This window comes from Maylandia zebra, linkage group LG3, assembly GCF_041146795.1.
Source record: "Maylandia zebra isolate NMK-2024a linkage group LG3, Mzebra_GT3a, whole genome shotgun sequence".
NCBI classification, from domain to species: domain Eukaryota; kingdom Metazoa; phylum Chordata; class Actinopteri; order Cichliformes; family Cichlidae; genus Maylandia; species Maylandia zebra.
Window position 1 is genome coordinate 15,095,479 of NC_135169.1, and position 25,020 is coordinate 15,120,498.

At 39.2% G+C, this 25,020-nt stretch overlaps 2 protein-coding genes across 2 annotated transcripts; one reads left to right on the forward strand and one right to left on the reverse strand.

Annotated features, from left to right (window-relative positions):
• The first annotated feature begins 1,986 nt into the window (after positions 1-1,986).
• On the forward strand, positions 1,987-15,626 carry tlr2 (toll-like receptor 2). The gene is made up of 12 exons (XM_004571583.3): positions 1,987-2,044; positions 5,832-6,112; positions 6,955-7,111; positions 7,255-7,404; positions 7,958-8,164; positions 8,257-8,379; positions 8,505-8,655; positions 12,966-13,130; positions 13,239-13,418; positions 13,496-13,636; positions 13,713-14,221; positions 14,826-15,626. Exons 2-12 carry the CDS (start codon positions 5,833-5,835, stop codon positions 15,226-15,228), a joined length of 2,466 nt encoding a protein of 821 aa, XP_004571640.3. The 5' UTR covers positions 1,987-2,044; position 5,832; the 3' UTR covers positions 15,229-15,626.
• A 6,908-nt stretch (positions 15,627-22,534) lies between these two features.
• On the reverse strand, positions 22,535-24,795 carry LOC143416980 (uncharacterized). Its single transcript, XM_076882630.1, has 3 exons — positions 24,701-24,795; positions 24,071-24,105; positions 22,535-23,456 (listed from the first exon to the last, which is right to left on the reverse strand). Exons 2-3 carry the CDS (start codon positions 24,074-24,076, stop codon positions 22,704-22,706), a joined length of 759 nt encoding a protein of 252 aa, XP_076738745.1. The 5' UTR covers positions 24,077-24,105; positions 24,701-24,795; the 3' UTR covers positions 22,535-22,703.
• Positions 24,796-25,020: the final 225 nt, after the last annotated feature.

Here is a 25,020-nt window from a genome sequence, read left to right on the forward strand (position 1 = left end):
GTCACAATTTGGATTTTTTAGGAAAATTTAGGGGCGTGTGTCATGGTTCCTCAAATGTTGATTCTGTGTCGAATTTTATTTCTTTAGTTTCTGTCTCAATGTTGTTTCCTGTTTTATTCTTTATGTACTTTGTAGTGAATTTAAATTTCGTTGTGTTGTTATTTCTGATGTGTTCCCATTGCATTTCCCACCTTTTCCCTCTGCCCTCATTACCTGGTGTATATTTATTGCCTCCACTTGTCCTTTGTTGCAGTCTCCTTCAGTTCTGTGTGCTCCATTGCTCTGTTTCCCTGGATTCTTAGTTTTGTATTATGAAAGACTCCAGTATGAAAGCTGCTTTGAGTTCATTTTTTGACTCATGAGTCCTGGTCCTAATCCTCCCTGCCACACAGTTGTTTCATGGCATTGTGATTGACACGTGCTGATATGGGCAACTGTAGCTGGTCCTCACCTCCAGTAATTGGAGTTACTGTACTGGAATTGTGCCTTTTTATTGTCTTGTGATTTTTCATTTAAATGTGTTAAGCGACCATTTACATCACTCTGGTTAAAAAAAACAGGTTGTTTCCTGTAATTTTGCAAAACAACATGGAGGATTTCACCAAAATCATGCCAACAAAAAAGAAAGTTTTGAACCCAATCTTAAAAGTAGAGAGGGTGTCTGTCTCAAACTGGGAGCTGGTTGAAAGCAGACATGAAAACTGAAGGCTCTGCCTCCCATTCTACTTTTAAATACACTAGGAACAACAAGTAAGCGCCTGCAGTCTGAGAGGGAAGTGCTCTAATAGGGTGATATGGTACTAAAAGGTCATTAAGGATGACCTTATATTACCTGTTTATTCAAGAGGAGAAGGAGTATACATTCATCTCTGGATTTAGCAGGGAGCCAGAGAAGAAAAGCCAATATAGGAGACTAACAGGGACTAAATACATATTAGTCCCTGTTAGTATTCTTGCTGCAGCAAATTGGATTAACTGAAGTCTTTTACAGTAGTTCAGCCAAGAAGTAATAAATGCATCCCGAGCCATAAGAGAAAAAAAAATGATATAAATAAATGGTGAATGACCCTGTGTACTGTCATCATCAGTCTCTCAAATTTTTTGAGAAACTGATGATCCCCCACCCGACATGGACTGGTGTCAGTTTGAAACGTTGAAACAGATCGCTATGTCTGTTTCCCTACAAGTATGACACAGTACCCTAGGTTATTTATTAATAAGTAAGCCAAAATGCAGAAGAAGTCTGCGTGAAAAACTAAGTACACCCTTACTGCTGACTGATGATGATGTACAACAGAGCCGCCTGTATCCCGTTTTTCAGTTTTAGTCAGTTTAACTATCATCAGCACTGTGTGAAATCAAAAAATATTTATGCTCGTCTGGCCATTTTAGCAGCGAGCGGTTCGGGTTGAGGGGAGGAAGACAGGACACTGTACACTATAAATATAAAATTTTATTTATTATTTATATGATTACAATTAACTTTATCCAGTAACATCATATTAAAACATAGACAAGTGCAATTTTAATGTATATATAAATACATATGCTCGCCTACAAACTCGGCATGGTAGTTGTTTATGTGTGCCAAAAGGAAACAGGAAATCATTGTGGTCATGGTACTGTGCACACAGCGGTTGAAGCATGTTCTGGAACTGAAACCATGTGCATGATAATAATTTTATAATACTGGTTCTTCTCCAGCCAGTTTTTTTTTCCTGATAACAAATAGTATATGTGATTAAATTTAACAAAGTGTAACACAGTTTATTTTTCTCTGGATATAACTTAGCCTAATATAATTTTCAAATTTTAGTTTAGAAAGTCTGAAAATAGTTAAATAGTACATTTGAAATATATTTTTAAACTTTTGCACTCACAAGGTTTCCTCCCAAAGTTCACGTCACGCTCACTACCTCTTTTCACACTTGGTTCCAGCTGTCACCCCTGAGATTTATACTTCCTCTTTATGAAGTCATAAAACACTTCAACTCATCCTGTTGTCTTTAACGAGTTTCAGCAGTCAGCTCGGCAAAAATATAAGGTAAGACTTTGACAAACTTCTGACAGAATCCTAAAACAAACCATGAAAAAAACTTTATGCTGTAAAGTTTTGCTGATTTTTACAAGATTGTTTCAGTTTTTATTTTTAATTTTGCAGCAGCAGTGATGATACACTGATTAGCTCTGTCACAGATAGAGAAAAAAGGAGAAGAACTTGGGCTGAGTGCTGTAAAAGGCTCAGTAAAAGCTGTTTGCACACCAAACTAAGGATTGCTTAATGTCCATCCACCACCTTCCACCAAAAGATAAATATTAAAAATAGTTTTATGGTGACATACTGCAGAGTAGCTGCATTTAATGTGAAAGTTGAGGTTCCGAAAGTGCATTTCTATCACCGGGATTGAAAAAGAATAAGAATAATAAAAAATTAGAAATTAATTAGGACTTTATTGTCAATATTCAATCCTATACAATGGTTTCTGAGTCACCTCATTTTAAAAAAACAAGAAGAAAAAAAGAAGAAGAAACAGGTTCAGGGAAGAAATACTGTATATAATCACTTCTGTTTGTGTGTCTGTCTGTTTTTTAGCAGTCTAGCATCCACAGTTTTCAAGATATCGCTCACAAATTTAGTGTGGTAGATACCAACAACAGCTCAAGCTAACTGAACTTTGGTGAAAATTGGATAAAGATCACACCAAATGTGAAAATAAGTTTAAACGTTATAATACCCACAACATTTTATGGATCGTCTTCAAAGTTCACAAGCACATGTTTAGTCCTAGGGGACACGAGTCCCTGGGTTGACTAAGCATTTGACCATAACCTTCATTTATAGCGCCCAAAGTCAGAGTTAAACTTGAAAAAAAAAAATAGAGAAATACATCATGTGTAGGGGCATGGGGAGATCTGTATAACACACCTTTTTATTTTCTCAATACGATCCCCTATGACATCACAATGATGCCATAAAGTTTCTCAGTTAAAGTTATTTATAAATATATCCTAAAATCCCAAGTCTTTACAGCTTAGGGTCACTTGAATTAGAAAAAAATTATTTTCCAACTTTAAGCTGTTTTAATCTGTTTTAAAGAGCTCTTTTTTAAGTTCTTTAAAACATTATCTTTAAAGACAAAATTATATGACTGTAGTGGCAATTCCTTTACTTTTGAATGATCAAACGTCCCACAACTTAAAGTCCACAAGCCACTGCTGCACTGAGGTAATATTTCGTACGCAGGCAAAAGAAGTCCATTGTCCAAACCTTTTAGTTGAGAGTTTTGGTTTTGGTTTATTTATCCATTTGGCAAGCAATAACAAGATCCTTCCTACTGCTTCTCCTGCTCTGGTAAAAAACCATAGGCCCACCCCAATGCATGCTGGTCCTATACCAGTCTCTTTATTTATAGAAACAAAATGGCTCTACAGCTCTTACTGACTAATTTAACAAAATAACAACAAACAAAACAAATCATTTGAAACAAAATATTAACCAACAAATAAACCCCAAAATATAAATAAACTAACAAACTTTAACTAATTTCAAAAAAAATAAAATAAAAAAATAAAGAACAAATAGCTCCAACAATGACTTTACAATGAAAAACAAAGATGAATAAACTAGAGTAGATTTCCATATTAACAATGCTGACATCAGTGATGTCAGCATTGCGGATTGCTAATGTCAGTATTAGCAATGCTGACATTAGCATAAAGCTGTTCTATGTTTCCCCTTCAGGGGGAGTTATGGACTACCTGAGTGCTCTTGTTGAAATGTTCAAATACAACTGGAAATACAGTATATTAGGCAAAGAAGTTTTAAAAAAAAAACCTTAAAAATTAGTATTTGGCATGACCTTTTCACAGTGTCAAAAACAGGAAAAAGTTCCCTGTGATGATATCACAAGGTCATTTTTAAAGTCTGCAAGTGAAATCAATTGAGAGCGCTGCAAGTCCTTCTGTGATGAACTCCATGAAGACGGGGCAGATGAGGAGAATGCTTTTTGTCTGAGCTCTGTATGAACAGGTGAATCTAATAAAGTCCTGAGTCATGACTAAACTGTTTCTGTAACATGTAATCTGACAAATAAGAGGGGAGTAAACCAGAAACAGATTAATATATGAAGATATAAATGAACCATCCTGAATAAGGACAGTGGGGACAAGTCAACAGTGGTGTGTTAAAGGTTTACATCTGGTTATAGATTTTAATGCCCCATTATAAACACAATCCAACAGATGGAGAGAATAAGTAGATATATGTAAATTATATCACCATAATCCAGAAGGGGTAAAAAGTTGGCAGCAACAAGCCTTTGACTTGCAGTGAAAGATTTCATAAAAAGAACTTCAACTTAAGCCTCAATTTGTTTATCAGGGGTCAATATGTAGCTTTAAGGAAAAACTATTATCAATCACAATACTGTAAGTATTTGTATGAAGCCACAGTTTCAACACAAATTGTCTTGAGCAAATACAAGAGAGGTAAGTACTGCAGGTATGCTGTTTCTATTTGAGAACAACATGATCTTGGTTTTTTTCAGCAATTAAAATCAGTCTGAGCTGACACAGCTGTGACTGTATAAAATCAAAAGCCAGCTGTAATTCTTTAAAAACCATCTTGATGTTTTGAGCACAATAAATAATTGTATCATCTGCATAGAAATGTACAAATGCATTAAAATTATGTCACAAGCTATTAACATAAATAGTAAATAATTCCAGCCCCGGGACAAAATTCAAAGAAACCTCGAATTCCTGCAAAAATCCCCGGATATGGTATTTGTTTTGCTGCGATGAAACATGACCTTCACTGCAGGATGTGAAACAGATTTTTGCCATATTTATGTACATCTGTTCAGATCACATTCAGCCCCGGTTTCCTGTCCACAGCTTCATATCTGTGCTCATCCGTGAATGCAACATCTTGACACAAATCATATACCTTACAGGCCTTTCTTTAGGACCTCACCTTTATGTTTAAGCTAGCTTTTAAGCTTGGCGAAGGTGTTGATCCCTGTTTGTGTGTGTCCGCGTTAATTTGCAGAACAAAAATTTGATCCTAATGGGATATGCAGCCTGGTTTAAAATTTGCAGTGGTGTATTTGGCTTTTTGGACCCACCTTTACATCAGTTTCCACATCAGTTACTACATATTTCTATTTTAACATTTGGAAAATTCCGTATGGAAAAATAACTTTAAAAAACAATTACAAATATCTGTGTTATATTTTATACAATTTACATTTTACATTGCATTTTACATAATATGTAAAAATGTATGAATCGAGTTGTGATTAATGTATGAAAAATGCACAAATATTAGACAAGCATTTGCTATTTCTGGAGTGAAAGGTGCAAAGGTTCTTTCATTTATTTTTCCCATGGGATGAACTGCTCTATAAATGTATAAATATAAAATGCTGACAAGTCAATGCTTTGAGATGATATTTGTTGCTTCCTGCTCTGATTTCAATGCACTGGCTTTGTTCAAAGAAGATCAATACCCTGGAGCCATAAGAATGGAGGCTGTTATTTGCGACATGACTGAAAACTTAATGTGCTTATGCTTTAACAGATGGAACCATTAGGTGTAGGGTGTGTGAGAAGCTGAAGACATCTCTGTTTTCTGATAACACCTTTCACTTTTGCAGAATTGTGTTGTGAATGAAACTTTTTAGGCTTCCTCTTTGAAATTGTGCTTCTTCCCTGTTGTTCTTTCACTTCTGTGTGTGGGTCCTCTGCAGTCTGAGAAGTATGACTCACTTTCTCCCTGATTTATAAATCATCTCAAACACTACTTCATGTTCTTCACTGATTTCATGCAGCATGAGACGTCCAACCAGCTGCTCCTCTGCTCTCTCCTTCATCCTCGTCCTCCTCTTCCTCTCTGAGAGCTGGGGCCAGAGGTTGAACACAGACAACAAGAAGCCATCCTGCGACCACTGCAACCAGCAGCTCTTCTGTAACTGCTCCCACAGTGGATTCACCAGTGTTCCCACTGTAACAGGCAGTGCCTTGAGTCTTGATCTTTCCTTTAATAAAATAACAGCTGTGACGAATGATGACCTGACGGGCCACATGCAACTGAAGGTTCTTGATCTCCACGGTAACACATAAAGTATTGATTGAGTGGGTGTTGGTGGAGGGGCAAGCTGTGGTGATGGAAAAAAATGAGAAGAATACCAACAGCTAACTATAAAAAATATTCTTTTGACAACATTTTATTTTGAAAAGTGAGACTATTTCAGCCTTTTTATCTGCTTTTTCTGTAACTAGTAGGATCATCAGCATATCCCAATGGACAAAATACTGGTTTTGTCTACTCACTCTGTATTGTGCAGGTGTTGTTGCAAGTTAAAATTTGACAAAAATCTTTTTTTTTCTTTTTAAATAATGGGAGTCATTTGGATTTGTGGTTGCATGTTTTAGTCATAAGGGATGTAATTTGAAGCCAGAAGTCATGTTGTAGTGATAGTCCGACTGGGTGAAAGTCTACCAAAGTCTATACATTTGGATGTGTAAATTATGCACGTCAAGGGACACGATGGCCATGAAACCTTGTCCTGAAATTTACTTTAAAACATTGAAAAGGTGATTTCAGGTTAAGTGCATGGCATCATCACACTCTCACTTGAAGACTCTGGGGGGAGGCAGTCATGCATAAAATGTGAACTATGATTGTGAAAAACTTGATCCAAAGTCTTGTTATCTATTTAAATATTTACTTTACAACAAAGTGTGCCATGAACAAGGGCTCCCAATGACATTATGATGTTTTGTAACAAGTCATTACAAATCCTTTATCTGCTACAGTTACTTTTTACTTGTTTGTTTTCCAGTTGCTACAAAAAAGACTTGGCAGAGCTCTGGGATTTCAATTCAGTGTTTGATTTTCATCAATAAAATGTGTTTACAATTTGTTTTAAGATAGATGTTACTATCCTCCAGGCAATGGCTTAGCTGAGATCCATCCATCAGCTTTTGACTCTCTGTGGAGCCTGGAACAGCTGGATCTCTCTTACAACCAGCTGACTATGCTAAACCACAAATGGTTCAGCAAGCTGGAAGCTCTGCAGCAGCTCAACCTACTCAACAACCCATACAGGTAATAAGCTAAAGGTACCAAAATTGTGACAAGACAAAAAAAAAACAAAAAACGTAAGTTATTATTATTATTATTATTATTATTATTATTATTATTATTATTATTACATTATGGTTATTTTCTTTTCCTGTGCTCTCATCTAGTTACCTCGGTTCTCCTCCAGTATTTGGGGCCCTAGTCAGACTAAGGAAGCTGGCCCTTGGAGGTCCTTCTCTGAAGGAGCTCCGGAGAGGAGATCTGTCTGGAGTCACCCAGCTGGAGGAGTTAACTGTTCATGCAAACAACCTGACCAGGTTTGCACGGGTTTTGGTAGTGGTGTTAAGTTACTGTCTTTATTAGTGGTGGTAGCTTCAAATTAGTGTCCTTTATTCTAACTGCCTTGAGTCTTTTGTTTATGGTTAACTGTAGTGAGGCTATGAATACATTTTTATAGGTGGCTATAGATGGCTAAAAGTAAGTTACTTAGTAGGTTAATGAATCAACACGCTTTATGAATTTTCTTTGCTATTGCAAAATGTAACCGTTTCCATCTCAACTTCAGAAATGTGTGTCAAAATAATGAAGAATAACTAAGAGACATCTTTAAAGACTCATATTTATGGCATAACTCTTTTATATATAATTTCAGTTATATATAAAAGTTACTTTTTTAAAAAAGTTCTTTAAAATGTGTTGGTTATGGTCTATTTTTATAGATTCTTTATACTTATTTGGGCTAACAAACCAACACTTCTCTATGTGCTTTTACTAAATATACAAATCAATATCTGATGCTTTTATTATTGTGTATACTGTCTTCCTTTTCACATATCCTCAACTTTTAGCTTCTGTATCTTGCTTCTGCAGCTATGACGCTGGTACATTAGCACACATTTGGCCGCTAGGTCATGTCACCTTGAGTCTCCATGGTCCTTTTCTAACAAATGTGACCTTGGCTGGGTCTATGATTGATGATGTGTCATATCCTGAGACACCCATCATTCTGAAAGACATCAATTTGAATGGAGTTCAGTCTGTTCAGCCCTTTAGTAAGGCAGCCAAAAGGAGGATCAGGTATGGACATCACTTCTACTTGGGTAAAACTAATATTCTAACAAACTGGGAAACAAACAAACCTATTCTTCCTCTGTGTTGTAACTCTTCAGGTATTTGACCCTACATAATGTTTCTGTGTCTGACGAGGCTATTGTTGACTTCCTGGTGGTATTAGATGGAGTTCCACTGACCAAACTTACCATAGAAGATGTCACACTGATGGGCGAAGGCTGGTAGGAAAGAAGCACATTATCTTTTTGGCATATGTCCCAGTTAGCAACTTTGGTTCAAAAGAAACATTTGTGTATTATACAGGAAATTGAAAACAACAAACTTGTCTTTTTTTGGTTGGGGTTAGGTGGGGGAAAGCTAGCCAAACTGATCACAGAAGCATAGATGAGTTCTACATCCGTAACCTTGTAATTCTGGATGTCTACAAATTTACCTCACTTCTACAATTGGGTTTTCTGCTGGAGTATCCAAGAAGGGTGTCTGTCATAAACGCCAAGGTAAAAATAATTTTCTCAGTATGTTCCTAACTGTGGAAACAGACAGCTTAAATCTCTGAGACAGCTTTCTGTATCCTTCCCCTTCTGTATCCTTCCCATGATGGTGAACAGTCTTTGTCTTCAGGTCATTTGAGAGTTTTTTGAGACCCACATGTTGCTACTCTTCAGAGAAAATTTAAAGAGGAGGGAAACTTACGATTGACAATGTTCCCTCTGCTGGCACGGTCTCTGCGCACTGAAAGTTTGCGTTGCACACAAAGAAAAAATCTAACCTGAATTGAAATTAAAATTAAAACTTCAACAATTCCGTTTTGCAGTGTTAGTCAGTGAGTGACTGGCTGCTCCCGTATGGGATTAGAACGATGACACCTTATCCCATAGTCCAGCCAATGATGTGATTCACATTCGTATATACGGAGCTAATCAACGTTGTTGACAGGCTATGACAGCGTCCTAATGTGCCCACACCGGTGTTTTAGCTAGCAAAGCGGCGTGGCTGATGTGGAGTGAAGCCACGTTAATGACAACGTGTACAACCACTGGAGATGTCGACCAATCAAAAAATGATATGGCAAGTTGTTAAGAAACGGGGGAAGTTTTAGGAGTGATGGCGGTGTTTTGAGATGTGAGAGATTTGTGACGTTTAGCGCAAATCTTGTGTAGTTAGTGTGTAGTGTAGTCAATAGTTTTGTGTGTGTCAGAACAATGAGGCGACTGCTGAATATTACAGGTGTTACAGCAGTGATACATCTCCTGTTGTCAGGACTGCAGGTATCAGGCTGTTGTTCTCCTTTATTTCATAGTAGACAGAAATTATTTTTGGAGTGGCACAAATAATTTGTGTGGCATCAAATTTGATGCAGAACAGCTGATTGTGCTGTAAATATTTTGAAATGTTTATTTTTAAAAAATGCTATTAAAATGCCAGTCTCTAAAGTGACCAGCTCTGTAATGTATGCTGCTTGTGTAACATTTTCAAAATCAGAATCGTGTTTATTGGCCAAGTATATGTGCAGACACATACAGGGAATTTGGTTCCGGTAGATGGTGGCTCTCAAGCACAGCAATGTAAATCACACACACACACACACACACACACACACACACACACACACACACACACACACACACACACACACACACACGTGTCTATATATACACATTACACATACATACACAAAGCTGTGTAAACCAACTATAAATAACGAATCTAACTTATATACATAGAATACAGAAATGAAATGAGGTGAAATGAATACTACAGAATGTACATAAGGTGCAGCTGCAGTCTGGCAGTGGCAGTGGGAGCAGTGTGACAGGTCAACTGTTAAGAAGGGAGATGGCGAGGGGAAAGAAACTGTTCCTATGTCGGGTGGTCCTGGTCTGCAGGCTTCTGTACTGTCTGCCAGAGGGCAGCAGATCAAAAAGTCTGTGTGCAGGGTGTGAGGGGTCTGTGATGATTTTCCCTGCCCGTTTCCTGGTTCTTGAGAGGTACAGATCCTGGATGGAGGGCAGGGGGGCGCCGATGATCCTTTCTGCTGTCCGTACAGTCCGCTGCAGTCTGCTCCTGTCCTGTTTAGTGGCTGCACCATACCAGACTGTGATGGAGGAGCACAGGACAGACTCAATGACCGCAGTGTAGAACTGGATCAGCAGCTCCTGTGGAAGACTGTACTTCCCCAGTTGTCTCAGGAAGTACATCCTCTGCTGGGTCTTTTTGAGGATGGAGTTGATGTTGGTCTCCCACTTCAGGTCCTGGGAGATGGTTGTACCCAGGAACTTGAAGGTCTTCACAGTTGACACAGGGCTGTCTGATATGGTGAGGGGGAGTAGAGTTGAGGGATGTCTCCTGAAGTCCACTGTCATCTCTACAGTCTTAAGAGTGTTCAGCTCCAGATTGTGCTGACTGCACCAGAGTACCAGCCAGTATGCAGACTCATCACCATCTTGAATGAGGCCAATGACAGTGGTGTCATCTGCAAACTTTAGGAGTTTGACAGCCGAGTTCTTGGAGGTGCAGTCGTTAGTGTAGAGGGAGAACAGTAGTGGTGAGAGGACACATCCTTGAGGGGCACCAATACTGAGGGACCGGGTTTCAGAGGTGATCTCCCCCAGCCAAACTTGTTGCTTTCTGTCTGTCAGGAAGCTGGTGATCCACTGACAGGTAGCTGGTGACACGCTGAGCTGGGAGAGTTTGGAGGAAAGAAGTTCAGGCACAATGGTGTTAAAAGCCGAACTAAAGTCACAAACAGGATCCTGGCATAAGTTCCAGGATCCTGTCAAGGTGTTGCAGGATGTAATGCAGCCCCATGTTCACTGCATCATCCACCGACCTGTTTGCCCGGTAGGCAAACTGCAGAGGGTCCAGCTGGTGGCCAGTAATGTCTTTCAGATGGGCTAACACCAGTCGTTCGAAGGATTTCATGACCACAGACGTCAAGGCGACAGGTCTGTAGTCATTCAAGTCATGTGATGGTGGTTTTCTTGGGAACAGGGATGATGGTGGAGTGTTTGAAGCAGGAGGGAACTTCACACAGCTCCAGGGATCTGTTGAAGATGCGAGTAAAGATGGGAGCCAGCTGTTCAGCACAGGTTTTGAGGCAGGAGGGTGAGACGCCGTCTGGTCCGGGGGCTTTCCTAGGCTTCTGTTTCTGGAATAGTCGGCTCACATCCTGAGTGTGTATTTTGAGTTTCAGGGAGGAGGAAAGGGGGGTGGAGGTCGTTGAGTCTGGATTGGGGAGGGTGGTGGTGGTCGTTGAGTCTGGATTGGGGAGGGTGGGGGTGGTCGTTGAGTCTTGATTGGGGAGGGGCAGGGTGAAGGGGGGAGAGGTGGAAGGTGTGTTGGGGGTCAATGTCTGAAGCAATGTCCCTGGGGAGGGGAGGGTGGGGCGTGGGAGTCTGTCCGTCTCAAACCTGCAATAGAAAGTGTTTAACTCGTTGGCCAGGTCTTTGTGTGCTTCACCAGCGCGACTCCCCCGTCTACGTCTTCTCCAGGAGCCACAGAGATCTGCTGCGCCTCCAACTAAAATCTCCAAAAAACTTTCCGGGTTTGTGAAAAATGGATAAGAACTATAGTGAGATGACTGCCTGATGTTTAGCAGTTGTTCTCTGGAGAAAGTGATGTAGTCTGAGTGACCAAAAGCGCAGAAAATGAACAGAAACAAGAAAAGTGCGAGAGAGCGCAGTACCGAGGCTGCCATCCGCGGCGCCATCTTGGATGGATGATGGAGAACAAATCTATGGAGAACAAATCTATGGAAAATACTGATTAGTTTACTCTCTAGAGACATTTTTTCAGGATATCCATACAGTGATCAACTATGATTTTGAAAGCCTTGAGTTCACTGTTTTCAGTTGAAGATGGATTTTTTTAAGCTGACAAAAAAAAATTAGTAAGATGAAATTAAAACAAATCTTTTCTACCGGAACATAAACAGACACCTAGATAGTCTGTTTATTTTTTTACTTATCTTTAGGTCATCTGTGAGTTGGCTTTTGTGGAGTTTGTGTGAAGATGTGGATAATTTTCAGATCAGCATGTATTCAAGAGAAAGGTTTTAGCTTATAAGTTTTACTTGTATATACTGTTTATACATACCATAGATGAAGATGGCCATTTCATCTAAAAACTCTTGTTTTTATTTTCTCTGACCCTAGTGCACATGAAAGTAAAGCCAGAGATTTGTTGAACTATTTACTGATATTATAGATTGTATCAACACATCCCTTTCATTTTAAGTTTTCCTTACAGAGTTAACCTCTTCAGGAGACATAAAATCAAACTAAGGATACTTGCAAACATGTTTATAATGCCCTGCAGGGTAGTTGGATGTTCTTTCAAGTTTCTACATGAAACTTTTTTACCTGATAGTTGCTACAATATACTTTGTTCATACTGTTTTCTGCATTGTACATGGAAATGGAAATGATTGCCAAAAAGGCCCCTGTTTACTGTGCATGCAATATTTACAGCTGTCCACCATTTTTCTTTAATTTGGCTAATCCAGGGTCATGCAGGGGCCCGGAGACTATCCCACCTTATAGGGTAGCAGGGTACACCTCGGACAGGTATCCAGTCTGTTGCAAGACTAACAAAGAGAGACAGATAACTATTCGTTTTCACAATCAGACCTGTGGCCAAATAAGAATCAACGGTTTACCTAACATGTCTGTCTTGTGGACGGATGTTGGAGTTATAATGCAAACTGAAGGAAAATACTAGGGGAGACACTAATGGAACTAGTGTCTCCCCTTACCTTACAGCTTCCCACTTTGCAGTCATATTGACGAGTTTTGGTTCTTTCCTTTAGGTGTTTGTGATGCCTTGTCTTACGTCCCATCTGCTGAAGAACCTGCAGTATCTGGACCTGTCCGACAACCTTCTGACGGACCTGACTCTGGAGGAGACGCTTTGTGGTACAACACAAACTTTGAAGGACATTCGAGTTTTAAACTTCAGTGGAAATGCTCTGAAGGTGAAGTATGAAACTTTAATAAAATCTGCGTTACCTACAAGTATTCAAGAATTCTGAGGATTGATGACGACAAGTACTTTCCATCTTTCATTCCCCATTTCTGTCCAGTCTTTGTCCACCGTGAGCCGACTGGTCACAAAGTTCTCTAAACTGACACACCTGGATATTAGTAGGACCGGTTACAGCTTCATGCCCTCAAGCTGTCCTTGGCCTTCCACCCTGCGATTCCTAAACATCTCCGGGGCAAAGTTCACAGCCATTACCCCCTGTCTACCCCAAACCCTGGAGGTATGAAGACCATGTATTGACCTGGCAGATTGACCTGGCAACCTATTTTTTTTTCCCTTATGCTTTATTCTTTACAGGTGCTGGATTTGAGCAACAACAACCTTAAAGATTTCACTCTACTTCTGCCTGTACTCAGGGAACTGTATCTCTCTGGCAACAAGTTTCTGAGGTTGCCCTCTGGGCTATCCTTCCCCAATCTACAAACCCTGACCATCCAGGTAATAAGTCAGATCATATGTTTATGCTTCTGATCCTCGTAGTGTTTCCATTATGATACACATTTTATTTCCACAGTCAAATACCCTGAACATGTTTGGCAAAACAGACCTCCAGTCATACCAGCGACTCGATAACCTCCAGGCTGGTCAGAATAAGTTTGTCTGCTCCTGTGACTTTGTCAGCTTTGTCCAGTTGGAACTCCGAGAAGGTGGAGGTATACAACTGACAGATGGAGTGGACAGCTACATCTGTGACTACCCTTTCTATCTACATGGACAGCCAGTGGATCAAGTCCGACTCTCAGTTGTCATGTGCCATCAGGTTTTGTTTGTGTCAGTGAGCTGTGGCTTGGCGTTGTTTGTAGCCACTCTGCTGTCTGTGGTGCTGTGGCGCATCCATGCCTTTTGGTACCTCAAGATGATCTGGGCATGGCTCAAGACCAAGCGTAATTCTCGACAACGGCAGCAACGCAGAGATAAGGCAGACACAGAAGCCCTGATATCCTTTGATGCCTTTGTTTCCTACAGTGAAAGAGATGCTGGCTGGGTGGAAAATTTTTTGGTACCTGAGCTAGAGGAGCCAAGGTAAGTTCATCAGTTTTTGTGATATTATTTGACATAATTTCAGCCAAAGTGTCCATATTGTCATTACTGTGTTCATCAGTAATAAAGGTTTCAGTGTAGTTTTTCTGAACAAATACAGCTATCTGGCATTTTTTAAAAGGGTAGTTCTGACATCCGACAATGAAACTGCTCTCTGTGTAAATGCTGCATGATATAGGTAACTAGAGCTTTTGGCTACTGTTAATGACGGTTAAGAAGACAAAATTGGGTTTCAAACATAGTTTAACCTAAATAAACTGAAACACTTCCAAACTGGGTATATCAACCTCTTTAAAAAGCTTCCATTTTTTAATAACCTAAATTTTGGGGTGATGTAGAACACTTGACATGGAAGATCTTTGATCAAGATCTGAGTCCAAAACAATGTGTTATCAAAGCAAGTTTAATAGAGTTTTTAAAATTCTTGCATTAACCATTTTTTAAATCATACAGATTTAAACTCATGAAATGATTGCAAAACTTAAAGTATATTAATTATTTTGATTGTGCAGTCTCTGGCTTATACGCTGTATACCAAATTAGAAAGTAGAAAGGCTGAAAGCTGCTTTTTTCTTCACTTCAACAGTGAAAGCAGCTCTGGGACTAGGTCAACATCCCACCGGAACTTGACTCTCTGCCTTCACAAGCGGGATTTCCTTCCTGGACAATGGATTGTGGACAACATCATGAATGCTATCGAACGCAGTCGGAGAACTGTCTTCATCCTCTCCGAGAATTTTGTGCAGTCTGACTGGTGCCGCTATGAGCTTGACTTCTCTCACTTCTGGCTTTTTGATGGTCAAGCCACTGGTGAGGCAGCCATTTTGATCCTACTAGAGCCATTGTCGAAGGATGATGTCCCCAAACGCTTCTACAAACTGCGCAAACTGATGAGTTCCACCACCTACCTAGAGTGGCCACAGGAGGAAGAGAAGAGGGAGGAGTTCTGGAGGAGTCTGCGCAATGCTTTGAGAGGAAACGATAACTAAAAGAGCAGAATATAATAAAGAATGAGAAGAAAAAGAAAGAGTTGGACAATAAGGGATACAAGAGAGGGATAAATAAAGTCAAAGTAAAGCTGTAGCATCTTAATTCACTGATATCCAAGTCATCATTACTGAAAATCACAATCCTAGCCCCAAACCCCAAATTTATTCCTGTGTTTTGGAGAAAAGCAAAAAGGGTTGTGGTTGTTACCAGTTTCTGTCAGTCCAAGGAGGTGGCCTCCTCCACCAACTAGGACATCATTGTCACTAGGGATGGGAATTGATAACAATTTAGTAATCCCAGTTCTTGTTTCACTTATCAATCTCATTGTCTCCAATGTGAGAGTCACCACCATCTCTAAGCAGCAAATCAAAGACATTAAAATCATGCTAATTAATTACATGCTGTATGCTCAAATGTTTGTACATGTCAGAGCCTCTTTGTTGTGATCAGTTTTGGGATCATTACTCGAAAAAAGTAATTATTGCACATATTGCAAAGAACGCTTTTCTTTAAAGTAATGCAGTACATTACTTCATTACAAACAGGATAAAGATGTTTGTTATACTACTCATTACTTTAATTTTACTATTTAAAATTATCTGAAAAACACGTTCACATTATTACCGTTCACAATATAAACCCGAGGCTACAGCCCTAAACACCAACACAAATCCCTATCCTGATGACCAGAGATGGGCAGTAACGCGTTACTTGTAACACGTTACTGTAATCTGATTACTTTTTTCAAGTAACGAGTAAAGTAAGGGATTACTATTGCAAAAACGGTAATTAGATTACTGTTACTTTCCCGTAGGAACGCTGCGTTACTGCGTTACTAAAACCGTGATTTTTTTGCAAGAATGTCTCATGACATTGACGTAAGCGAGTGCGACGTTGGTGACAACAGCTGTCTGCAGATCAACAATGGATCATATATCAAGTGCAGGAGAGAGTATGAGCGTGCAGCGTTTAAAGCGTGGAAGTACTGACCTTACTTCGAGTTTGATTCCATAAAAAGTGACAAAAACATTAGTGTCCGTTGTGCGTGGGAAGAAAACTTCTTTTTACAGCGGAAAAAACCCCTAAACTTCCAAGCAAGCACCGGGAGTACGCTACCACGTAATAGGGCTTTGAAGTCACGCCGCAATGCATTGTGGGAGCGCGGCACCATTTTCGGGGTCTACGAATCAAAACAAACACACTGTGTTGGAACGATGACTACAAGATGCTTAAAAGCAGCTCAAAAGAGAATGGACTGTATAGAGACTGATTTCGTTCAGAGGCGAAGCGGCGGTACTTGCAGAAAATAGCGTACATTGGAAATGTGGACCCGTATGAAATACGGCCGTGGAGTAGAAACCCTGTAGACTTAGCGCTATTGACGTAGCCTGACATATTCTCGTACCTTGTCTGTGGAATCAGCGCGTACAAGTCGTCATTCAAACAAAGGTAAGTCAGCTCGAGTACTGCGAGTGAAATGCGTTTGATTTCCCTGCAAACATTCACATTAGTGCAGCATAAATTCATTCATGAGGGGAAATTACAGTGAGAACATGTGGAGGCTGTTAGGTGGATAACATAGTGAGTTCAGTGCATTGATGTGATATTGTCCTGAAGGATTTAGTTATTCTTTATGGTTAAAGAAATTGCTCTAATTTATTCATATTTATTATAAATAATCCTAATTATACATCTTGCTTCCGTATTTGTATCCTGTGTCACTAAAAATACATTTTATTTTAGTTTTATACATTGATTAATGACCTGCAGAATCTCCTTATCATACTAAGTGATTCATAATTGTCGCTTTATGCTTTCTCTATCTTGCATTACATACTTTAGGTTCATTTTCTGCAGGCAGGTTTCTGACAGAACAGGCAGATTTACACTATAACATGCAGCGTTCTATAGATGGACACATAAAAAAATGAAAAATTACATGTATGTGCTAACTTTCTAAACACTTTGTTACATTTATGATAAAGTAGATTAAAGACATTTATGTCTGCCTTGGCTCATAGTTCTTGTCTTTAAATGAACTTTGTCTGTGTGTGTTTCAGGTCCTGCACTCTCAAAGACTGAATGAACCAGCATTGCAGCCATGGGTCACTGTGAGCATCACAGGGAAGGCTGAAGCCGCCCACTGCAGCTGTAAGGCCGGAGTTGCAGAGACCTGCACCCACGTCACTGCTCTTCTGTTTAATGTAGAAGCAACAGTGTTGATCTGTGGCACAAGGACTGTTACAGATGAATCTGCATACTGGGTTTTGCTGGGTAATATGACCAAGATACAGCCAGAGGTTGGACATAAGATAGACTTCTCCTCTTCAGCTGCCCAAAAAAAGGCTCTTGATCAAAACATAAACAGACCATCCGTATTGAAAGGTTAAAGGAGCCGCCCTCAAAACAGAAAAATCCCACCTGCTACTGTGGAGGAGTTGTCACTGCTATAATGCCATAATGTTTTATCTAGGGGACTAGATTTATGCCTGTAGTGCACTGCCGTGTAAATAATTTGCATTTACTGAATATATACTGACTGAGAACCACTGTTCAAAAGTTGAATAAAGAAACAAACTAATTTTTGCCTCTTTTTTTTTTAAATTAAAACCACCTTATAGAACATCACATCAGTAACAGTGTAGAATCCATGTCATTTATAGTTTACAAATGACAGTGTTTACATAGGATCATGACAGTGTTTACATGATATCACCCACTACTAACACGACTTTATTTACTGTATCTTTTGAAAAAAAAAAATACCGCTATTTATACAGCAAAAGACTTAAGAATATGTAACAGGAGCAGGTTTCATTCTTCCCTGATTTTATTATCACACTGTTCACCAAACACAGCAAACCTTCACCATCTTATCCAGGAGGGTCCCCTCTTCACCCTCACATGGAAGAAGTAATCTGATTGGCATGGTGGTATGTTTGAAGCAGGTCCCTTGTGTAGCGCTGGAACCCAGTCATGATGTTTCATCCATTTCATAGGCTGGTTTGCTGCAATAATGCCAAATAATTAGCAACTCTATAAATAGAAGGTAGTTCTGCAAAATCACTCAGTAGGATGTTTGTTCTAATTTGCTATGAGCTCAGAGCGCATCGAAAATAAAACTAATAGGCTATAAAGAGTGACATGAACATATTTAGAACTTACCGGAATGAAAATGTCTGGAGCACCAACAGATATTTGGAGATGGAAGAGAACTGCACGTCAGCTCGTCTCACAGCTGCTATCCAGGCTAGACGCCTTCGTTTGGTAACATCGATACACGAGCTGCCTCATGTTGCTTCCAGGTTGGGAAAGAATGAAAAGATAAACCCTTTTTAAGCTTATTCTCTTGCCGGTCGTGCGATCGAACATTGCAGCCGACCACACAGCAAGAACGAACCATGGCTGTTGTGTGTTACTTCCACGCCCACCCCCGTGACATCACGCTCCAAAGCCCTATGGGAAACTCACAGAGAAACTCGTGGATTCTTCAACTGACCGCTGCGGCTCACCTGCACCAGGGTAAACCTCCGCCTACCCCACTCCTGCTTTACAGGTGAAAAGAGCAACAGGACCGCTGAGTCTTTGATGTTATTTATTTTCTGCTGTGTTTTACTTGCATCTATTTGAAAGACTGAGTGTAAACACACAAAAAAAAAAATTATGTGCAGGAATGTGCAGAAAATAATTTCTTCCAGTCAGAGAATGTTGCATATAATTAAATTTTTGCTTGATGCATACAGTTAAAAGGTTAAAACTAATAAAACAAGTTTTAAAAAGAGACTTTTCCATTTGATTACATTTTGTATGATGGATTATGCAGAAAAAGTAGAATTGGGCTGAAAGATCTATCGCTTTATCACCTATTCAGGTTGTAAATCGTGTTTTTAAAAAGTAACTAAGTAATTAATTACTTTTGAAAATAAGTAATCAGTAAAATAACAGATAATATAGTAATCTATATGTGTACCATGCGTTCCTATTTAAGTCAAGAATCAGCATGGCCCTTTTGCTTATGATGTGATGAAATAGACACTTGTGAGAGCCGGTGGTTTATTATAGCCCGATGAGTTGCAGATTGCAGCAATAACGTCTGAAACAAACAAAGAAAAGTGACACACACTGTCTTTATAGTTTTGATTTCATTATTATTTTTATATTTTTATACAGTACATTTTTTAAGGTCCTATTTTTTTATTTATTTTTTTTACCAAACCAATGCTTTCTTCCTCTACCTTTTTCATAAGTATTGTTTTCAATCATTTTTATTCTGAAAAGAAGTTCAAAACATACATATTTTCTCGTGAAGAATGGAATTTACTTAGGCAATTGCTTCCCGCAAAACACATTTTCTTCCTCATTTTAAAACTTAAAGCATGCTTGAGTAAATTTTCTATTAAAGTATGATGCTGTCAACTTAACATTAAACACTGAATGAACGTGTGCCTCTGTAATACTTTAATCAACAACAAATTCTAATGAGTCAAAAGCAGGGTGTTTTTTGTTCATTCAGTGCTTAAATTTCAAACTATATCAAATGCTTGGATTGTAGATGTGTAATATTGAAATATTTCATCCAGAAAAACATAAAGTTAAACCTTTTGGAGCTGTAAAGCTTTTAACTGTAGGTGTGTTAACCACGATGCTTTGCCAAACATCACAATAAATTATTTGTAATAAAGACAAATTACAATAAAATGAAACCTATAAAAACATACATCTATTTTCATGATCTTGCTGTCGTTTTTAAAATACACACAAGTACAAGTGACTTTTTATTCGTCATGTTTATTCATCATCTGTACAATAAATTATAAACAGAATATCAATCAAAATATACTTTAGGAAATTTGGCTCTAACACCAAATGAAAGCAACCTTCCTTTATGAAAAAGAGGAAAAGTCACATTAAAAACATATTTTAAAGGAAGCGGGACAGCTCAGTGTTCAAACCTGGGCCCTGTGCTTCGTACGTCGCTTACTACATCCAAGATCAAATGAAACATCCAAGACCAAATCATCGCGCTAACTCTGAGCTCGCTATTCCGGTTCCCCGAACACACCTGTTGTTGACGATTAGTATAGCTGGATGAAGTAATGTGAGATCACTGGGTGGCCCAACAGGGGCTACGCATCGATAGTAGAAACATTGATCGGCAACCCTTTGATTGGTCGGCGAAAATGTCGAAGGAGCGCGCTCGGTATTTTTCGGCAGCAGAGCAAGAACTCTTGAGTGAGGGATTTCAGGAGTTTCAGAGTTTAATTAAAACGCAAGGGAACACTGCAAAGGCTGCAAAAGCAAGGAGAGAGGGCTGGCAGGAAGTTGCTGACAAATCAAACTCGTAAGTAATTCAATAATAACAATAATAATGGAGTGGATTTATATAGCGCTTTTCAAGGCACCCAAAGCGCTTTACAATGCCACTATTCAGTCACTCTCACATTCACACACTGGTGGAGGCAGCTATGGTTTTAGCCACAGCTGCCCTGGGGCAGACTGACAGAAGCCAGGCTGCCATATTGCGCCATCGGCCCCTCTGGCCAACACCAGTAGGCGGTAGGGTAGATTTATCATATCACACCATATTATCCAATATTATATTACATTATATTATATTATAATATGTTATATTATATCCCCTTTCACATTAGAGCCACAACAGGACCCACTAGAACATGGGAACAAGTAAAAGTGAAATATAAGAATATTCTACAGAATGGTAATATTTATCACTTATATTGCTTGTCGTCTCTTGGAAAGAGACCCTGGAATAATCTGTTTGTTTGTTCATAACAGCAACCAAGAAAAGGGCAGAGCAAAAAAAAAGACAGGTGGTGGTCCTGCACCCCCTCGTCAACAAGTTGGTTAAGTGAATAATACCCTCACGGGAAAATCGATATCTCTCTATGAGCACACTGTCGCGCTGAGCTAAAGGATCCTGTCTGTCCCGCAATATACGCTGAATTCTGAGGACTCTCCTTATCAATCTTGCACCTTCTGCAATGGTTGGCTCGCGTATACGGACAGGACATGGCTGCGACAGGCTTCCCAAATCCACCTTCGCTTTTATAGCCGTGGTCTCTCATCTTGATTACACGAAGTAATTTACAATTACTACTCTGAAATATGAATTACATCTGTAATAATCACATACATGTAATAGAATGTTAATAGTACATTTCCCTTTTTTAGGAAATGACCTGTATGTATCTGTGTGAAATCAATAAAAGGATCAAGTGCTGCATTATCTTTAGTTACATTGATGTTATTTATTTATGGTGAAACAGTGGTGGAATATCGCTGTTGCTTTCGTATGAATGACGCGGACATACCTGCGTGGCCGCGATCTAATCCTGTTTACATAAAGTAAACCTGCTCCCCAGCAGGTTTACGCTTACGGCTCTGTTGCTATGACAGCAAGTCCCGGATGGGCTTCGGGGAACCGAACGATCCAGGATCACGCGAAATCGTCAACAATCTCATCCAGCTAACTCACTTAGCGCGGTACGAAGAACAGGCCCCTGAAGTCCAAAATGAAACAAGAACTGAGCCTAAAATGTCATATTAAAAACAACAAGAACTAAAAAGAGTCATGTTTTCATGGTCCTGGATCTTGGACCCAGGGTTTATGAGCTTCTAAGATTCTTTTTTATTTTAGTATTTATTTATTTATTCATCTATTTATTTTGCTTTTAGTCATCAGTCGTGTTTCTTTATTCTTCTTTCTTTGGTCCAGTTAGTCCAGTTGGTTGTTGTTTGTTAATTAGGTTTAGTTTCTTGTGTTTGCTTCCGTTACCTTTAACCTCTGAGATGTGCTTTGTATAATGTTTAATCTTTAATTTGGTTTATTATCAAGTGTCAAGTATTCAGGTTAGTGTTCTTCTCAGGTTGTTTCCTGTTTTACTCTGTAGGTTAGTTGTCTGTGATATCTTGTGTTACTTTACTGCATGTCTGTCACTCACCTGATTGTTTCCAGCTGCTGATAATTAGTCTGAATCTCGTCTCTCACGTGTTGTTGTGTTTACAGCCTTAGTATGTCTCTGTTGTTGTCGTGGCATCTGTCATGCACCCCTTTTAAAACTTCCTGGAGGAATCTCCTTTTTTTCCTGGATTTTGTTATTAATGAATTTTTACAGAAGTCTGTCTCCTATGGCTGGCATGTGGATGCTGTCAGTTCACAATCTCTATGATATTTAGTCTCTAACTTGAATACATCACAATCAGACTAACAACATTTTTGAGCATATATTAAACAGCTTTGGTAAGACAAAAAAAACAACAAGATTTTAAGCAGATAAACTTAAATATGGAACAAAAATACAATTTATTTTTTCAAAGACACAGACTCACAAACTGAGAAGTTCACTATTACAATTTCTTGTGATGACAAAGTTGGTTTGAATAAATCTGTACCAAGGTTGTTATAGCAAACTAAAACTAGGTTTTGGGAACAATTACAATTAAAATTACATCTTTATTGTTGTTGAATATATGTTGAGCTGCTTCTTCCTAGTACAGTTGTTTGGTATGTGGATGGGTATCTGTCGAGAGCCACATCCTTTAGTGTCCGGGCAAAAATGCGGACTTTGTCTTTCAACAGATGGACTTTATCATAAAGACAATTTATGTTTATGGTAGGGTGTTTGGCGAAGTGGACATTGGCCAGCTTCTCACACTCTTTTTCTAGTCTGCTGTTGATCTTGTTGATGGTGTCACAGTGCATGTTTTTCATTGGAAGCAGGGCTGACATGACCACTCTGCTCTCGGGGAAAGTGTTGGAAGCTTTCTCTATGACTCCTTTCAGAGATTCTGACAGTCTGTCCTGCTCTTGCCTCAGCTGACTGGAGCCAGTGTGGATGATGATGTGGGTTGGAGTTCCCAGATGCTCCTCTGCCAGAAGCTCAATGGCTTTTTGAGTGTTTGGACAATCAAATTTAGCCACTTTGTCCCTGGGGAAAAGTTTCTTCTCACGTATAAATCTTCCATTGGAGTCAATGAGGATGACGATGTCATTCTGGGCCCTCTGTTCTGGTTGTGAGGGCTCAGGGTTTGGACCTACGAGTAACATTGCGAGGATCTTTCTCAACTTCTGGATCTCTCTATCTTTTTCACAAAGCTGTTCTTGTAAAGCTTCTACAGTTTGTTCCTCTGTTTCGTCTTGGCTTGAGTCTTCCTCAGTCTGGTAAGCATTGCCATTAAATGGAGGGGCAGCTGTGTCTTCACCGCTCTTATAAACAATATACAACAGCATCATTAATATAACATGCAGACTGATAATTACTAATTACTAACACAGTATGTGTGTGCTACAAGGCTGTAGTAAGTAAGGGTCGCTGCAGCACCCCCTGTTGGATTGCAGAGGATTAGCATGGCCACAACTACTCACTATAAAGACTGAATACGAAATAGCATTTAGTTTTCTTATCTTATTCTGCTATATAAACTATTTTTAGGTCAGGCATGGTTTGCCTTTTGTCCTCTCTCTCCGCTTTCTCCCCTTCCCTCGTCCCCCACTGGTTGCAGTGATGCCTGCCCCTCCTTAAGCCTACTTATGTGGCACGTGACTGAACACCACCTAAAACTTGATTTATAGTAATGTAATAAACTACATGTTGCTGCTACACAAACCTCAACACCTGTCTAAAGTCCATCTGGCAGTATTATGCTGTTTAATCACAGCCTTTTGGTTAGAAGGAGCTGAATACTGCTGTAATAATCCTCAGTATCTATTTTGCTAAAATAATTGCTATTATTCCTCTTCTGAAGGAAGAATAATATTAAACACTCAACAAAAACCATAAGAAGCTACTAATACATGATTTACCACATACAGCCACTTACCGCCATCTTGATGCTTTCCTCTTTTGAGATTTATTCTGAAAGAGAATAATCATGTTAGGAGGACAGATTCTCTGTATCTATGAAGCGCCTTGAGGCGACTTTTGTTGTGATTTGGCGCTATATAAATAAAATTGAATTGAATTGAATTGACAGCTGGAGATACTCTCTCGTACTAACACAACACAAGTATAAAATATGCAGGAGGAGTTATGTTATAGTACAAAAAAATCCTCCTCTTCAGACTCAATTAGCACGTTTCTGATCAAATTCCGGCCCTTTTAGAAACAGACTGTTCACTAGACTGTGGAACCCACCCCACTTATGTTATTAGTCATTTCGATTTAATGTTAGCTCACTTTACCTTCCTGACAGACAGATGTGGAATCATAGAGAATAAGGTTCAACTTGGCACACAGTAACACAAAAAACAAGTCATACTTTCTGTTAAATGAAAAAAAAAAAGGGCTGACAACATTTTTAAAGTGAAAGTAACTCAAAGAAAAATATAGCTGGAGGGCTTTTTTCTGCACTGGAGCAAACATTTTTGTTCTATTTTTAGATAACATTTTTGAAGACATTTAGATTCTACACCATCCATTCATTAAAAAAGAAAGAACGTGAGCGTCTTACCACAGCTTTACTTGAAGAGATCAGACAGGACAAGGCAACCTCAGCTGACACCGCTTGACTGACTTTCAGGTAGTGGTGGTGGATTATTTTACTATTTATCGGCTGATGGCGTGGCCCTGACTTGTTTTGCAGGTTCTTTTGTACTTACCCAAGAATATTTCGTGCGCACATCTTCAACAAGTTTTTCAGCATACCAACAATAGTTAAAGTGAACAAATGCATAAAAATGAAACTGAGTGTGCATTATAGTCACACAAAGCAAGAACTGAACTAAAAATTGCCTATGGTGGCAACCAGTACATGCCCATGCTACAGTATTG

Excerpts from the sequence above, each read along its gene's own strand:
- tlr2 (XM_004571583.3), top strand. The coding sequence starts at position 5,833 with ATGAGACGTCCAACCAGCTGCTCCTCTGCTCTCTCCTTCATCCTCGTC. Across the intron at positions 13,131-13,238 it reads TCAGTGGAAATGCTCTGAAG|TCTTTGTCCACCGTGAGCCG; the intron begins GTGAAGTATGAA and ends ATTTCTGTCCAG. Across the intron at positions 14,222-14,825 it reads CCTGAGCTAGAGGAGCCAAG|TGAAAGCAGCTCTGGGACTA; the intron begins GTAAGTTCATCA and ends TCACTTCAACAG.